At 47.6% G+C, this 18,146-nt stretch overlaps 1 protein-coding gene across 3 annotated transcripts in view; it reads left to right on the top strand.

Annotated features, from left to right (window-relative positions):
* LOC106611341 (intersectin-2) overlaps positions 1 to 18,146 on the top strand; it is a 119,032-nt gene that overhangs the window by 29,807 nt on the left and 71,079 nt on the right. For all 3 annotated transcript variants that reach the window (XR_014378752.1, XM_045723678.2, XM_082955790.1), the window contains exons 9-20: positions 4,134 to 4,197; positions 4,402 to 4,539; positions 4,612 to 4,700; positions 5,601 to 5,851; positions 6,089 to 6,238; positions 8,789 to 8,929; positions 9,090 to 9,177; positions 13,580 to 13,719; positions 16,430 to 16,611; positions 16,740 to 17,257; positions 17,449 to 17,573; positions 17,689 to 17,897. Coding sequence is in view for 2 of the 3 variants with exons in the window: in XM_045723678.2 (XP_045579634.2) it covers positions 4,134 to 4,197; positions 4,402 to 4,539; positions 4,612 to 4,700; positions 5,601 to 5,851; positions 6,089 to 6,238; positions 8,789 to 8,929; positions 9,090 to 9,177; positions 13,580 to 13,719; positions 16,430 to 16,611; positions 16,740 to 17,257; positions 17,449 to 17,573; positions 17,689 to 17,897 (2,095 nt within the window). In the remaining variant the exon portion in view is untranslated. The remainder of the gene's footprint in view (positions 1 to 4,133; positions 4,198 to 4,401; positions 4,540 to 4,611; positions 4,701 to 5,600; positions 5,852 to 6,088; positions 6,239 to 8,788; positions 8,930 to 9,089; positions 9,178 to 13,579; positions 13,720 to 16,429; positions 16,612 to 16,739; positions 17,258 to 17,448; positions 17,574 to 17,688; positions 17,898 to 18,146) is intronic.

Genomic DNA, 18,146 nt, shown 5'->3' on the forward strand with positions numbered 1-18,146 from the left:
CACCCTCAATTGGTATGACGGGACCTAACGCGTGCCAGGAAAACATTCCTCATTACGATTACACCACCGCCACCAAATGATTCGTCAGACCAGGCGATGTTTTTCCACTCCTCTATAGTCCAGTGTTGGTGGTCGCGTGCCCACTGTAGATCCCGGTCTGGCCGTCTGCTGCAATAGCCCTTCCTTTAGAAGGACCGATGAGTTGTACGTTCTGAGATTCCGTTCTGCACACCACTGTTGTACTGAGCCGTTATTTGTCTGTTTGTGGCCAGCCTGTTAGCTTGCACCATTCTTGCCGTTCTCCTTCGACCTCTCATCAACGAGCTGTTTTCACCCACAGGACTGCCGCTGACTGGATGTATTTTGTTTGTCTCACCATTCTCTCTAAACCATAGACACTGTCGTGCGTGAAAGCCCAGGATGCTGGCTGTTTCTGACATATTGAAACCGCCGCGTCTGGCACCGACGATCATACCACACTCCAAGTCGCTTAGGTCACTAATTTTGCCCATTCTAACGTTCAATCGATAGTAACTGAATGCCTCAATGTCTGTCTGCTTGCTTTATATAGCAAGCCACAGCCACTGTCTGTAGGAGCCCATTTTTGGGGGGGAATGGGGGGTGTACCTAATAAACTGGCCGCTGAGTGTATATTTCCACACTATAAGGTTAGAATAATACTGTGAAAATTGTGAAAGTTCTGATTGATGCTCTTTTAGTGTAAGAGCTATTTGAAATTTGAGCCTGTTTTGGTGGGATGGAGTTTTGACCTTCCATTGGGACGTCACCATTTGGTAAATTAGTTAAGAGAGTACCAAACCTCTTTGTCCATAACAGCTAATTTTCAGTTTTCCCCTACCCACTCGCTAGCTGTCCAGAGCACATCGGACTGTTAGCTTAAGAGGCCCATCGGACAAATTCTTTGGCCACCATACCTATTTTGCCAATTGGCCTGGTTTACCACACGGAGCCCTGCTGATCCGTCTGTCGACGTAATAGCACGAGGGGGCCACAACAGACTTTCGTCCGTCGCGACGTCCCTCCAAGGCCTTTCTGCTAACTTGCTAGCTGCCTGAAGCCACTCATTGGACTCCTTTGATTCACTCGGATACGCATGCCTCTCACTAACGTCAATATGCCTTGTCCATTGCTGTTTTGGTTAGTATTTATTGCCTTATTTCACTGTAGAGGCTCTAGCCCTGCTCAATACGCCTTATTTAACACTTTAGTTCCACCTACCACACGTGATGACATCACCTGGTTTAAATGATATTTCTAGAGACAATATCTCTTTCATCGTCACTCTATGCACAGGTTTACCCCCACTGTATTCACATCCTACCATACCTTTGTCTGTACATTATGCCTTGAATCTACTCTACCGTGCCCAGACATCTGCTTCTTTTACTCTCTGTTCCAAATGTACTAGGCGACCAGTTCTTTTAGCCTTTAGCCGTACCCTTATCCTACTCCTCCTCTGTTCCTCTGGTGATGTGGAGGTTAATCCAGGTCCTGCAGTGCCTAGCTCCACTCCCATTCCCCAGGCGCTATCATTTGTTGACTTCTGTAACCGTAAAAGCCTTGGTTTCATGCATGTTAACATTAGAAGCCTCCTCCCTAAGTTTTTTTTATTCACTGCCCTAGCACACTCTGCCAACCCGGATGTCTTAGCTGTGTCTGAATCCTGGCTTAGGAAGTCCACCAAAAACCCTGAAATTTTCATCCCTAACAATAACATTTCCCGACAAGATAGAACTGCCAAAGCGGGCAGTGTTGCAATCTACTGCAGAGATAGCCTGCAGAGTTCTGTATTACTATCCAGGTCTGTACCCAAACAAATTCGAGCTTCTACTTTTAAAAATCCACCTTTCCAGAAACAATTCTCTCACCGTTGCCGCTTGCTATAGACCACCCTCTGCCCCCAGCTGTGCCATGGACACCATATGTGAATTGATTGCCCCCCATCTATCTTCAGAGCTCGTGCTGCTAGGTGACCTAAACTGGGACATGGTTAACACCTCGGCCATCCTACAATCTAAGCTTGATGCCCTCAATCTCACACAAATTAGCAATGAACCCACCAGGTACAACCCCAAATCCGTAAACACGGGCACCCTCATAGATATCATCCTGACCAGCTTGCCTTCTAAATACACTTCTGCTGTTTTCAACCAGGATCTTAGCGATCACTCCCTCATTGCCTGAGTCTGTTATGGGTCCGCGGTCAAACGACCACCCCTCATCACTGTCAAACGCTTCCTAAAACACTTCAGACCTTTCTAATCGACCTGGTCCAGGTATCCTGGGAGGATATTGACCTCATCCCGTCAGTAGAGGATGCCTGGTCATTCTTTAAAAGTGCCTTCCTCACCATCTTAAATAAGCATGCCCCATTGAAAAAATGTAGAACCAGGAACAGATATAGCCCTTGGTTCTCTCCGGACCTGACTGCGCTTGACCAGCACAAAAACATCCTGTGGCGTTCTGCATTAACATCGAATAGCCCCCGTGATATGCAACTTTTCTGGAAGTTAGGAACCAATATACACAGGCAGTTAGGAAAGCAAAGGCTAGCTTTTTCAAGCAGAAATTTGTATCCTGTAGCACAAACTCCAAAAAGTTCTGGGACACTGTAAAGTCCATGGAGAATAAGAGCACCTCCTCCCAGCTGCCCACTGCACTTAGGCTAAGAAACACTATCACCACCGATAAATCCACTATAATTGAGAATTTCAATAAGCATTTTTCTACGGCTGGCCATGCTTTCCACCTGGCTATCCCTACCCCGGTCAACAGCCCTGCACTCCCCTCAGCAACTTGCCCAAGCCTCCCCCATTTCTCCTTCACCCAAATCCAGATAGCTGATGTTCTGAAAGAGCTGCAAAATCTGGACCCCTACAAATCAGCCGGGCTAGACAATCTGCCGAAATTGTTGCAACCCCTAACACTAGCCTGTTCAACCTATCTTTCGTATCGTCTGAGATTCCCAAAGATTGGAAAGCTTCCGTGGTCATCCCCCTCTTCAAAGGGGGAGACACTCTAGACCCAAACTGCTACAGACCTATATCTATCCTACCCTTCCTTTCTAAGGTCTTCGAAAGCCAAGTTAACAAACAGATTACCGACCATTTCGAATCCCACCGTACCTTCTCCGCTATGCAATCTGGTTTCAGAGCTGGTCATGGGTGCACCTCAGCCACGCTCAAGGTCCTAAATGATATCATAACCGCCATCGATAAGAGACATTACTGTGCAGCCGTATTCATTGACCTGGCCAAGGCTTTCGACTCTGTCAATCACCACATTCTTATTGGCAGACTCAACAGCCTTGGTTTCTCAAATGATTGACTTGCCTGGTTCACCAACTACTTCTCAGATAGAGTTCAGTGTGTCAAATCGGAGGGCCTATTGTCCGGACCTCTGGACGTCTCTATGGGGGTGCTACAGGGTTCAATTCTTGGGCCAACTCTTTTCTCTGTATACATCAATGATGTCGCTCTTGCTGCTGGTGAGTCTCTGATCCACCTCTACGCAGACGACACCATTCTGTATACTTCTGGCCCTTCTTTGGACACTGTGTTAACTAACCTCCAGACAAACTTCAATGCCATACAACTCTCCTTCCATGGCCTCCAACTGCTCTTAAATACAAGTAAAACTAAATGCATGCTCTTCAACCGATCGCTGCCCGCACCTGCCCGCCCGTCCAGCATCACTACTCTGGACGGCTCCGACTTAGAATATGTGGATAACTACAAATAGACTCACATTAAGCATCTCCAATCCAAAATTAAATCTAGAATCGGATTCCTATTTCGCAACAAAGCATCCTTCACTCATGCTGCCAAACATACCCTTGTGAAACTGACCATCCTACCGATCCTCGACTTCGGCGATGTCATTTATAAAATAGCCTCCAACACTCTACTCAACAAATTGGATGCAGTCTATCACAGTGCCATCCGCCTTATCTCAGCTCACTGGTCACCATAGCAGCACCCACCTGTAGCACGCGCTCCAGCAGGTATATCTCACTGGTCACCCCCCCCCAAAGCCAATTCCTCCTTTGGCCGCCTTTCCTTTATTTCAGTTATGAGAAATGGACTGAGGTTGCTTTATTCTGTGTGTTTCAGGTCCGCAAGTGAGGAATGCCATGGCAACCACTCTGCTCACTCATACACAGCTGGCCACCATCTGGTGAATATGCCTTCATCATCATCATCATATCATTATCTTGTACCTGTATAAGAACGTGTGTGTGTGTGTGTGTGTGTGTGTGTGTGTGTGTGTGTGTGTGTGTGTGTGTGTGTGTGTGTGTGTGTGTGTGTGTGTGTGTGTGTGCGGGTGGGCATGTCTGTCTGTCTGTCTGTCTGTCTGTCTGTCTGTCTGTCTGTCTGTCAGGACCCTGGCTGATGTAGATAAGGATGGGACGCTAAGAGGAGAGGAGTTTATTCTGGCCATGCATCTAGTGGATGTGGCCAAGACCGGAAAACCCTTACCCCTCACACTACCAACAGAACTAATACCACCATCAGAGAGGTACACACCCACAACCAACATAATTAATACCACCATCAGAGAGGTACATGCTCACACCCCTGTTTCTTGTAGGGGTTCTGTGAATGGGACCAGCTTGTCTCTCTATGCTGGCATCACTGAAGAACTGGAGGCTGAGCCACCACAGATAACCAAAAACAACTGTACGTACACACACACTCACAGACACACACTCACACTCATACTCTCACTCATACTCTCATACTCTCATACTCTCATACTCTCACTCACTCTGTCTGTCTGTCTGTCTGTCTGTCTGTCTGTCTGTCTGTCTGTCTGTCTGTCTGTCTGTCTGTCTGTCTGTCTGTCTGTCTGTCTGTCTGTCTGTCTGTCTGTCTCTGTCTGTCGCTCTCTGTCTGTCGCTCTCTGTCTGTCGCTCTCTGTCTGTCGCTCTCTGTCTGTCGCTCTCTGTCTGTCGCTCTCTGTCTGTCGCTCTCTGTCTGTCGCTCTCTGTCTTTCTCTCTCTCTGTCGGTCTCTTTCTCTCTCTCTGTCGGTCTCTTTCTCTCTCTCTCTGTCGGTCTCTTTCTCTCTGTCGGTCTCTTTCTCTCTGTCGGTCTCTTTCTCTCTGTCGGTCTCTTTCTCTCTGTCGGTCTCTTTCTCTCTGTCGGTCTCTTTCTCTCTGTCGGTCTCTTTCTCTCTGTCGGTCTCTTTCTCTCTGTCGGTCTCTTTCTCTCTCTCTCTGTCGGTCTCTTTCTCTCTCTCTCTGTCGGTCTCTTTCTCTCTCTCTCTGTCGGTCTCTTTCTCTCTCTCTCTGTCGGTCTCTTTCTCTCTCTCTCTGTCGGTCTCTTTCTCTCTCTCTCTGTCGGTCTCTTTCTCTCTCTCTCTGTCGGTCTCTTTCTCTCTCTCTCTGTCGGTCTCTTTCTCTCTCTCTCTGTCGGTCTCTTTCTCTCTCTCTCTCTCTGTCGGTCTCTTTCTCTCTCTCTCTCTCTGTCGGTCTCTTTCTTTCTCTCTCTCTCTGTCGGTCTCTTTCTGTCGGTCTCTCTCTCTTTCTCTTTCTCTCTCTCTTTCTCTCTCTCTCTCTTTCTCTCTCTCTCTTTAACAGTGTCGTTTGAGGATAAGTTCAAGGCCAACCTGGAGCGAGGGAACGCAGAGCTGGAGAAAAGAAGACAGGCTCTGCAGGATGCACAGAGGAGAGAGGATGAGAAACGCCAGCAGAAGGAGAGAGAGGAGCGAGAGAGGAGAGAGAGGGAGGTCAGGGAGCAAGAGGAGAGGAGGAGGAAGGAGGAAGAGAGGAGGATGGAGCTGGAGAGACAGAAAGAGGAGGAGAGGCTGAAGGAGTTGGAGAGAAAAGAGGTGAAGAGGCGTGTTCTGCCAGCCGTGGTATATCAGACTGTATACCACGGGTATGACAAAACATTTATTTTTGACTGCTCTAATTACGTTGGTAACCAGTTTATAAGAGCAGTAAGGCACCTCGGGGGTTGGCGTCGTGCCTAAGAACAGTCGTTAGCCATGGTTATTTAGCCATATACCACACCCTCGCAGGCCTTATTGTTTAAGTATGAGTGAGTCCGTGTGTGTGTTCCCCAGGCGGCGCAGCGTGAACTGAAGCGCCAGAGGAAGGAGGAGCTGGAGAGAAGGAGGAGAGGAGAGCTGCAGCGCCAGAAGAGTCAGGAACAGGAAGACGTCAGCAAACTAAAGTCCAGGAAGAGGAGTCTGGAGATGGAGTTGGAGGCTGTGGTGAGACTCACACATATATTTCACATTTGAGTCATTGAGTAGAATCTCTTATCCAGAGCCACTTACAGAAGCAATTAGGGCTAAGTGTCTTGCTCGAGGTCACATCGACACATTTTCCATCAAGTCGGCTCGGAGATTCGAACCAGTGACCTTTCGGTTGCTGGCCCAACGCTCTTAACCGCTAGGCTACCTGCCTCCCTACACACACGCGCGGACAGAGACTATACACACACACTATACACACACTATACATACACTACCGTTCAAAAGTTTTGGGTCACTTATAAATGTCCTTGTTTTTGAAAGAAAAGCATTTTTTTTTGTCCATTTAAAATAACATCAAATTGATCAGAAATACAGCATAGACATTGTTATTGTTGTAAATGACTATTGTAGCTGGAAACGGCTGTACAGAGGTCTATTATCAGCAACCATCACTCCTGTGTTCCAATGGCACGTTGTGTTAGCTAATCCAAGTTTATCATTTTAAAAGGCTAATTGATCATTAGAAAACCCTTTTGCAATTATGGTAGCACAGCTGACAACTGTTGTTCTGATTAAAGAAGCAATAAAACTGGCATTTAGGCTAGTTGAGTATCTGGAGCGTCAGCATTTGTGGTTTCGATTACAGGCTCAAAATGTCTAGAAACAAAGATCTTTCTTCTGAAACTCATCAATCTATTCTTGTTCTGAGAAATGAAGGCTATTCCATGCGAGAAATTGCCAAGAACAGCACAAACCGGCTCTGACCAGGATAGAAAGAGTGGGAGGCCCTGGTGCACAACTGAGCAAGAGGACAAGTGCATTAGAGTGTCTAGTTTGAGAAACAGACGCCTCACAAATCCTCAACTGGCAGCTTCATTAAATAGTACCCGCAAAACACCAGTCTCAACGTCAACAGTGAAGAGGCGACTCCGGGATGCTGGCGTTCTAGGCAGAGTTGCAAAGAAAAAGCCATATCTCAGACTGGCCAATAAAAATAAAAGATTAAGATGGGAAAAAGAACACAGACACTGGACAGAGGAACTCTGCCTAGAAGGCCAGCATCCCAGAGTCGCCTCTTCACTGTTGACAATGAGACTGGTGTTTTGCAGTTAATGAAGCTGCCAGTTGAGGACTTGTGATGCATCTGTTTCTCAAACTAGAGAGCACAGGCCTATAGACCTATCATGGGTTTGATTCCGGTCCTCGCCCTTCTGGCACAAATAAGTCAATCTTGATAAGAAATGACCAGACACTGTTGGAGACCACAAATAGGAAACAAATAAACCAATAAGTCAATTGACGACAACATAATGAACCCTGCGACCAAGCGGAATGAACCCTGTTTTTATTAAATAAATTTTTATTTAACCTTTATTTAACTAGGCAAGTCAGTTAAGAACAAGTTCTTATTTGCAATGAGGGCCTACCCTGGCAAAACCCGGATGACGCTGGGCCAGTTGTGCGCCGCCCTATGGGACTCCCAATCACGGCCGGTTGTGATGCAGCCTGGATTCGAACCAGGGTCTGTAGTGACGCCTCTAGCACTGAGATGCAGTGTCTTAGACCGCGGCGCCACTCGGGAACTGTTACCAAGCGGAATTATAGCGCTAAAAATAGACGTTTATCCATGAGTTAAACAGCAGTGGGCCGGATTCGAACCCATGCCGACTCTGACATACGTGTGCCGGGGTCAGTGACTGTAACCACTGGACCGACCACACAGCATTAATGAAAGCAATCATTTCATCTGCGTATTGCTTGCATTCAACGTATAATAAACAAATTTAAAACAGATTTTCCTTAACAAAACATACATTCGTCCCCTATAAATGTGTAAATGTATTATAGTCCACATAAGAATTTACACGAGACACACTAGCCTGCACGGAACCTGCAGAAGGTACTATGTAGGTACATTACTGTATCGTGTGTGTATATATAAAAATATATACGCAACATGCAACAATTTCAATGATTTTACTGAGTTACAGTTCATATAAGTAAATCAGTCAATTTAAATCAATTCATTAGGCCCTAATCTATGGAATTTACATGACTAGGCAGGGGCACAGCCATGGGTGGGGCTGGGAAGGTATAGGCCTACCCACTGGGGAGCCAGGCCCAGCCAATCAGAATTTGTTTTTCTTCTTCAGCATCCCATTACAAATCCTCCTGCCTGCAGCCGACCTTCTTTCTTCTCCTGCGAGGAAAGGGTCAAGTTTAAGATCCTACATCTGTATGTCTCTCTCTCCTAGGGTAACAAACACAGACAGATCTCTCAGCGACTGTATGTCTCTCTCTCTCCCAGCATAACAAACACAGACAGATCTCTGAGTGGCTGTATGTCTCTCTCTCCCAGCATAACAAACACAGACAGATCTCTCAGCGGCTGTATGTCTCTCTCTCCCAGCATAACAAACACAGACAGATCTCTCAGCGGCTGTATGTCTCTCTCTCTCCCAGCATAACAAACACAGACAGATCTTTTAGTGGCTGTATGTCTCTCTCTCCCAGCATAACAAACACAGACAGATCTCTCAGCGGCTGTATGTCTCTCTCTCCTAGGGTAACAGACACAGACAGATCTCTGAGCGGCTGCGGGATGCTCAGAGTAAAAGGAAGGTGCAACGCAGCGAGCTGGAGCTGGCCAACCAGAGACGAGACACAGCCAGACAGGACATCAACTCCCTGCAGAGACAACTAGAGGTTTGTCTGTCTGTCGCTCTGTCTGTCGCTCTGTCTGTCGCTCTGTCTGTCGCTCTGTCTGTCGCTCTGTCTGTCGCTGTTTGTTTCTATCTCTGTCTGTCTGTCTGTCTGTCTCTATCTGGCCCCTCCTAATGATGCGTCTACTGCTCCTGTGCTTCAGGAGAACCAGAGGAAGCTGTCCCAGCTGACTCCAGAACAGCAGAGGCTCAGTGACAAACTGAGGGACATGGCCCTCAACAACCTGCCAGGTACTGACTGAGACTGGGGCTATGTTAGGCTGGGGTGTAGGCTATACTAGGGTGTATGGATGGTGTGTAGGCTATACTAGGGTGTATGGGTGGGGTAGAGGGCTATACTAGGGTGTATGGATGGGCTGTAGGGCTATACTAGGGTGTATGGATGGGCTGTAGGGCTATACAAGGGTGTATGGATGGGGTGTAGACTATACTAGGGTGTATGGGTGGAGTAGAGGGCTATACTAGGGTGTATGGATGGGGTGTAGGCTATACTAGGGTGTATGGGTGGGGTAGAGGGCTATACTAGGGTGTATGGGTGGGGTAGAGGGCTATACTAGGGTGTATGGATGGGGTAGAGGGCTATACTAGGGTGTATGGATGGGGTAGACAGTAGGACTGGGGTATATAATAGGGCTATACTAGGGTGTATGGGTGGGGTAGAGGGCTATACTAGGGTGTATGGATGGGGTAGAGGGCTATACTAGGGTGTATGGATGGGGTAGACAGTAGGACTGGGGTATATAATAGGGCTATACTAGGGTGTATGGGTGGGGTAGAGGGCTATACTAGGATGTATGGATGGGGTAGAGGGCTATACTAGGGTGTATGGATGGGGTAGACAGTAGGACTGGGGTATATAATAGGGCTATACTAGGGTGTATGGATGGGGTATAGGTCTATACTAGGGTGTATGGAGGGGGTAGACAGTAGGACTGGGGTATATAATAGGGCTATACTAGGGTGTATGGATGGGGTAGAGGGCTATACTAGGGTGTATGGATGGGGTAGACAGTAGGACTGGGGTATATAATAGGGCTATACTAGGGTGTATAGATGGGGTATAGGTCTATACTAGGGTGTATGGAGGGGGTAGACAGTAGGACTGGGGTATATAATAGGGCTATACTAGGGTGTATGGATGGGGTAGAGGGCTATACTAGGGTGTATGGATGGGGTAGACAGTAGGACTGAGGTATATAATAGGGCTATACTAGGGTGTATGGGTGGGGTAGAGGGCTATACTAGGGTGTATGGGTGGGGTAGAGGGCTATACTAGGGTGTATGGATGGGGTAGACAGTAGGACTGGGGTATATAATAGGGCTATACTAGGGTGTATGGATGGGGTAGAGGGCTATACTAGGGTGTATGGATGGGGTAGAGGGCTATACTAGGGTGTATGGATGGGGTAGACAGTAGGACTGGGGTATATAATAGGGCTATACTAGGGTGTATGGATGGGGTAGAGGGCTATACTAGGGTGTATGGATGGGGTAGAGGGCTATACTAGGGTGTATGGATGGGGTAGACAGTAGGACTGGGGTATATAATAGGGCTATACTAGGGTGTATGGATGGGGTAGAGGGCTATACTAGGGTGTATGGATGGGGTAGAGGGCTATACTAGGGTGTATGGATGGGGTAGACAGTAGGACTGGGGTATATAATAGGGCTATACTAGGGTGTATGGATGGGGTAGAGGGCTATACTAGGGTGTATGGAGGGGGTAGACAGTAGGACTGGGGTATATAATAGGGCTATACTAGGGTGTATGGATGGGGTAGAGGGCTATACTAGGGTGTATGGATGGGGTAGACAGTAGGACTGGGGTATATAATAGGGCTATACTAGGGTGTATAGATGGGGTATAGGTCTATACTAGGGTGTATGGAGGGGGTAGACAGTAGGACTGGGGTATATAATAGGGCTATACTAGGGTGTATGGATGGGGTAGAGGGCTATACTAGGGTGTATGGATGGGGTAGACAGTAGGACTGAGGTATATAATAGGGCTATACTAGGGTGTATGGGTGGGGTAGAGGGCTATACTAGGGTGTATGGGTGGGGTAGAGGGCTATACTAGGGTGTATGGATGGGGTAGACAGTAGGACTGGGGTATATAATAGGGCTATACTAGGGTGTATGGATGGGGTAGAGGGCTATACTAGGGTGTATGGATGGGGTAGAGGGCTATACTAGGGTGTATGGATGGGGTAGACAGTAGGACTGGGGTATATAATAGGGCTATACTAGGGTGTATGGATGGGGTAGAGGGCTATACTAGGGTGTATGGATGGGGTAGAGGGCTATACTAGGGTGTATGGATGGGGTAGACAGTAGGACTGGGGTATATAATAGGGCTATACTAGGGTGTATGGATGGGGTATAGGTCTATACTAGGGTGTATGGAGGGGGTAGAGGGCTATACTAGGGTGTATGGATGGGGTAGAGGGCTATACTAGGGTGTATGGATGGGGTAGAGGGCTATACTAGGGTGTATGGATGGGTTAGACAGTAGGACTGGGGTATATAATAGGGCTATACTAGGGTGTATGGATGGGGTAGAGGGCTATACTAGGGTGTATGGATGGGGTAGAGGGCTATACTAGGGTGTATGGATGGGGTAGACAGTAGGACTGGGGTATATAATAGGGCTATACTAGGGTGTATGGATGGGGTAGAGGGCTATACTAGGGTGTATGGAGGGGGTAGACAGTAGGACTGGGGTATATAATAGGGCTATACTAGGGTGTATGGATGGGGTAGAGGGCTATACTAGGGTGTATGGATGGGGTATAGGTCTATACTAGGGTGTATGGAGGGGGTAGACAGTAGGACTGGGGTATATAATAGGGCTATACTAGGGTGTATGGGTGGGGTAGAGGGCTATACTAGGGTGTATGGATGGGGTAGAGGGCTATACTAGGGTGTATGGATGGGGTAGACAGTAGGACTGAGGTATATAATAGGGCTATACTAGGGTGTATGGGTGGGGTAGAGGGCTATACTAGGGTGTATGGGTGGGGTAGAGGGCTATACTAGGGTGTATGGATGGGGTAGACAGTAGGACTGGGGTATATAATAGGGCTATACTAGGGTGTATGGATGGGGTAGAGGGCTATACTAGGGTGTATGGATGGGGTAGACAGTAGCACTGGGGTATATAATAGGGCTATACTAGGCCATGTTCCACATTCAATCAAACATGACTGAATAGGACTCCATGTTTGGAGACATACAATACAGTGCCTTCAGAAAGTATTCATACCCCTTGACTTATTCCAGATTTTGTTGAACCAGCCTGAATTGTTTTCTCACCCATCTTAACACAATACCCCGTAATGACAAAGTGAAAACATGTTTATAGAAATGTTTGCAAGTTTATTGAAATTAAATACCATATTATATCTAAAATGACTTAAATGACTTAAATGTAAATGTATATCTAATTTACATAAGTATTCACATTCTTCAGTCAATACTTTGTAGAAGCAACTTTGGCAGTGATTACAGCTTTGAGCCGTCTATCAGCTTTACACATCTGGATTTGGGGATTTTCTCCCACTCTTCCTTGTGGATTTTCTCAAGTTCTGTTAAGTTAGATGGGGAGCGGCGGTGAACAGCAATCTTCAAGTATTTCCACAGATTTTCAATGGGATTCAAGTCTGTGCTTTAGCTGGGCCACTCAAGGACTTTCACATTCTTGTTCTGAAGCCATTCCAGTGTTTCTTTGGCTGTATGCTTGGGGTCATTGTCCTGTTGGAATGTAAATCTTCGCCCCCAGTCTAAGGTCGTTTTTAGGTTCTCGTCAAGGATTTGCCTGTATTTGGCTCCATTCATTGTTCCCTCTATCCTTACCAGTCTCCCTGTCGCTGAAAAGCATCCCCATAACATGATGCTGCCACCACCATGCTTCACGGCAGGGATGATCTGTGCCTGGTTTTCTCCAGACATGGCTCTTTGCATTCAGGCCAGACAAGTCAACGTTTTGTCCTCTCAGACCACAGAATCTTTAGTCTAATGCTCTGAGTCTATTTGCCTTTTTGCAAACTCCCAGGCATGCTGTCATGTGCCTTTTTCTCACGATTGGCTTCCGTCTGGCCACTCTTACCATAAAGCCCAGATTGGTGAAGTGCTGTAGAGACTGTTGTCCTTCTGGCAGGTTCTCCCATCTCAGCCAAGGAACTCTGTAGTTCTGTCAGAGTGGTCATTGGGTTCTGGGTCACCTCCGTGACCAAGGTCCTTCTTGCCTGGTTGCTCAGTTTGGTCGGACGGCCAGCTCTAGGCAGAGTCTGGATAATTCCAATTTCCCAATGATGGAAGCTGCTGTGCTCTTGGAATCTTTCAACACTCTAGAATTTTTTATTTTTTTACCCTTCCCCACATATATGCCTCATCACAATTATATCTCGGAGTTCTCCGGACAGTTCCTTGGACGATTGGTAAATTAGATATTTACAAAGAATATTTTCACTTTGTCGTTCTGGGGTATTGTGTGTTGATGGGTGAAAAACACAACAAAATGTGGAACAAGTCAAGAAGTGTGAATACTTTCTGACGGCACTGTAGTGAGTGTTACTAAACATTTCCCTCCTGTCACCCCCTGGGTTGTAACTCGTCTTCCTGCTGTACCCAGTCTCCACCATATCCACTCTAAAGAGCAGCACCAGCGAGAAGGACGGAGCCTGTCGTAAACTGAAGCAACAGCTGGATGCTCTGGAGAAAGAGACGGCTGCTAAACTGGCTGACATGGATCATTACCAGAACGATATACAGGTATGTACAGACCAGTACATCTCAGCTGGTTGTCTACACCAACGTCTCAGTTCATTTTAACACTCACTCTAGTCACTCGCTCAAATGTTGTGGTAAAATGTTGACGTGTAACAGTCTACCTGTATTAAAGTGAATATATGACAGGGCTTTCCAACCAGGTTCCTGGAGAGAGACCCTCCTGTAGGTTTTAACTCCAACCAGGTTCCTGGAGAGAGACCCTCCTGTAGGTTTTAACTCCAACCAGGTTCCTGGAGAGAGACCCTCCTGTAGGTTTTAACTCCAACCAGGTTCCTGGAGAGAGACCCTCCTGTAGGTTTTAACTCCAACCAGGTTCCTGGAGAGAGACCCTCCTGTAGGTTTTAACTCCAACCCTGTTCCTGGAGAGCCACCCTCCTGTAGGTTTTAACTCCAACCAGGTTCCTGGAGAGAGACCCTCCTGTAGGTTTTAACTCCAACCAGGTTCCTGGAGAGAGACCCTCCTGTAGGTTTTAACTCCAACCTTGTTCCTGGAGAGCCACCCTCCTGTAGGTTTTAACTCCAACCAGGTTCCTGGAGAGAGATCCTCCTGTAGGTTTTAACTCCAACCCTGTTCCTGGAGAGCCACCCTCCTGTAGGTTTTAACTCAAACCAGGTTCCTGGAGAGAGACCCTCCTGTAGGTTTTAACTCCAACCAGGTTCCTGGAGAGAGACCCTCCTGTAGGTTTTAACTCCAACCTTGTTCCTGGAGAGCTACCCTCCTGTAGGTTTTAACTCCAACCTTGTTCCTGGAGAGCCACCCTCCTGTAGGTTTTAACTCCAACCAGGTTCCTGGAGAGCTACCCTCCTGTAGGTTTTAACTACAACCTTGTTCCTGGAGAGCCACCCTCCTGTAGGTTTTAACTCGAACCAGGTTCCTGGAGAGCTACCCTCCTGTAGGTTTTAACTACAACCTTGTTCCTGGAGAGCCACCCTCCTGTAGGTTTTAACTCCAACCAGGTTCCTGGAGAGCTACCCTCCTGTAGGTTTTAACTACAACCTTGTTCCTGGAGAGCCACCCTCCTGTAGGTTTTAACTCCAACCTTGTTCCTGGAGAGCTACCCTCCTGTAGGTTTTAACTCCAACCTTGTTCCTGGAGAGCCACCCTCCTGTAGGTTTTAACTCCAACCAGGTTCCTGGAGAGAGACCCTCCTGTAGGTTTTCACTCCAACCCCAGTTGTAACTAACCTGGTTCAGTTTATCAACCAGCTAATTATTAGAATCAGGTGCGCTCCATGAACGTGGTTGGAGTGAAAACCTACAGGAGGGGAGCTCTCCAGGAACAGGGTTTGAGTGAAAACCTACAGGAGGGGAGCTCTCCAGGAACAGGGTTCGAGTGAAAACCTACAGGAGGGTAGCTCTCCAGGAACCTGATTGGAGTGAAAACCTACAGGAGGGTGGCTCTCCAGGAACAGGGTTCGAGTGAAAACCTACATGATGGTAGCTCTCCAGGAACAGGGTTCGAGTGAAAACCTACATGATGGTAGCTCTCCAGGAACAGGGTTAGAGTGAAAACCTACAGGATGGTAGCACTCTTCCTCCCTCCTCCCTTTCTCCTGGCCTGTCTTGCTGCAGTATGGGGATGCTGATGACTGTCTGTTCTCTCCCTATATCTCTCTGTCTGCCTCTCTCTCTCTATTCAACTGCCTGAGTAACCTCTTCTACCTCCTAAAGGTGCTGTCTCTCTCTCTGTCTGTCTGTCTGTCTGTCTGTCTGTCTGTCTGTCTGTCTGTCTGTCTGTCTGTCTGTCTGTCTGTCTGTCTGTCTGTCTGTCTGTCTGTCTGTCTGTCTGTCTGTCTGTCTGTCTGTCTGTCTGTCTGTCTGTCTGTCTGTCTGTCTGTCTGTCTGTCTGTCCCTCTCTTTCTCTGTCTGCCCCTCTCTTTCTCTGTCTGCCCCTCTCTTTCTCTGTCTGCCCCTCTCTTTCTCTGTCTGCCCCTCTCTCTCTGTCTGCCTCTCTCTCTCTGTCTGCCTCTCTCTCTCTCTCTCTCTCTCTCTCTCTCCTCTCTCTCTCTCTCTCTCTCTCTCTCTGTTTGCCTCTCTCTCTCTCTCTCTCTCTCTCTCTCTCTCTCTCTCTCTCTCTCTCTGTTTGCCTTTCTCTCTCTGTCTGCCTCTCTCTCTCTCCCTGTCTGCCTCTGTCGCTCGCTTTCTGTCCCTCTCTCGCTCTCATATATACTATATACAGTACCAGTCAGAAGTTTGGACACCTACTCACTCAAGGGTTCTACATTGTAGAATAATAGTGAGACATCACAACTATGACATGACACATATGGAATCATGTAGTAACCAAAAAAGTGTTAAACAAATCAAAATATATTTTATATTCGAAATTCTTAAAATAGCCACCCTTTGCCTTGGTGACAGCTTTGCATTCTTTTCTCTACATTCTACAATGTAGAAAATAGTAAAAAACAAAGAAAAACCCTTGAATGAGTAGGTGTGTCCAAACAGTTCTGACTGGTACAGTAGTGTACTATATATATTTCTCTCTCCTCTCTCTGTGTCTAAACCACTCTTCTCTGAGTTGTCCAACCCTCTCATCCCAGTGCTCGCTGTGCCATCCTGTTAGATCCTCTGCTGTTACCAGTTCATAAAGGACTGAAGTGTAAATGTAATAGATGGTGTTCTGATTCTGAATGTGTGACCCTGTTAGTATGTGGTGAAATGTGCCCTCTTGTTGACGTGGTAACTTCAGGAACTGAGAGAGAGCCAGTGGAAGCAGCAGTCGGCTCTGGATAAACTACGGAGCATCAAAGAGGACAAAGGGAGAGAACTGGAGAGACAGAGAGAGCAGGAGGAGAGGAAGAGGAGGGAGGAGGAGGAGGAGAGGAAAAGGAGGGAGGAGGAGGAGAGGAGAGAGGAGGAGGAGGCCAAAAGGTGAACAGCTCTCCCCTCTGCCTAACACACAGACATGCTCAAGCATTATCTGCTCTTTGACATAGGCCTGTCTGTCCTTTCCCTATATCCTTCTCTCTCTCTCCCTCCCGCTCTCCTGCTCTCCCCAGGCGTATTAAACTGCAGAAGGAGCGTCAGTGGCAGGAGAAGCTGCAGAGAGAGGAGGAGGAGAGACAGAGGAGGCTGCAGGAAGAGAGAGAGGCCAAACTGAGAGAGGAGGAGAAGAAGGAGACACAAGCCCGCCTCTTAGCTGCTAAAGAAAAGGTAGAACGAGAACGCAGAGCGGAGGAGGAGGAGAGGAGGAGACAGGAGGAGAGGAGAAGACAGGAGGAAGAGGAGAGGAAGAGGTTAGAGGAGGAGCGGGAGGAAGAGAAGAGAAGGCAGGAAGAGGTGGAGAGCAGGAGGTGTGAAGAGGACAAGAAGAGATGGAAGAGGAAGGAGGAGGAGAAAAGGAGGCAGCAGGAGGAAGAGAGGAAGTTGAAGGAAGAAGCGAAGAGGAAGCTGGAGGAAGAGGAGAGGAGGAGCAGAGAGGAGGAGGCGGCGGCGTTGCGGCAGCAGCAGCGTGCAGGGAAGACAGACATCCACGACAAACTGTCAGTCCTTCTTTGCGGACTAGAGGAGAGGAAAGGTAAGGAGGAACCATTAGACTATTGAACTGTTCTATTAAACCTTTATTAGGATATGGAAAACTGATAGTCACGTGGTTGTTCTGGTCAAAAGTAGTGCACTTTATAGTAGGGTGGCATTTGAGATTATTATATTTAAAAATGTTAACTGAGGTGACGTCATGAGGTGCTATTGTGTGATTGGCTGTTCCAGGCGGTCTGCCACCCCAGGCCACAGAGCACAGGAAGTCTGCGACGCTCACTTCCTTCCGGGCGATCTACCCTTTCACCGCTCGCAACCTGGAAGAACTCAGCTTTGAAGCCGATGAGGTCATCGAGGTTAGAACCATACAGATGACAAGTTATTTCTGGATTTAATTCTACACTTTGCTTCTCTGTTGTCTGACCGTTGTCTGACCGTTGTGTGCCCATTCATCTGTTTGTGTGTGTCTAGGTGGATGAGAGTACGGAGCGAGAGCAGGGTTGGCTGTACGGGAGTCGTCAGGGGAAGATGGGCTGGTTCCCAGAGAGTTACGTAGAGAGACAGGCCAAATCAGAGAGACCTGCTACTATTACTACAACTACCACTGCTGGTGCTACTACTGCTGTTAATGCTGCTAAACAGGCCCTCAGACCACAGCTCTCCACCCCCAACAACACTGGGTAGGTTGAATAATATACATACACACACACATACACACCACACACACACACACACACACACACACACACACACACACACACACACACACACATTTATAGATACACACACCACACACACACCGTTTCTAGCCATAGGTATTTCTCATAGGTGTGGAGCGTGTAACCTTTCCTCAACCCTGATGAGACATTGATATGGTGATTTGTGTAAATACTGTACTGACCTCTGACCCTTCATGACCTCTGACCCTT

This window comes from Salmo salar, chromosome 09 (genome assembly GCF_965601325.2).
Source record: "Salmo salar chromosome 09, fSalSal1, whole genome shotgun sequence".
NCBI classification, from domain to species: domain Eukaryota; kingdom Metazoa; phylum Chordata; class Actinopteri; order Salmoniformes; family Salmonidae; genus Salmo; species Salmo salar.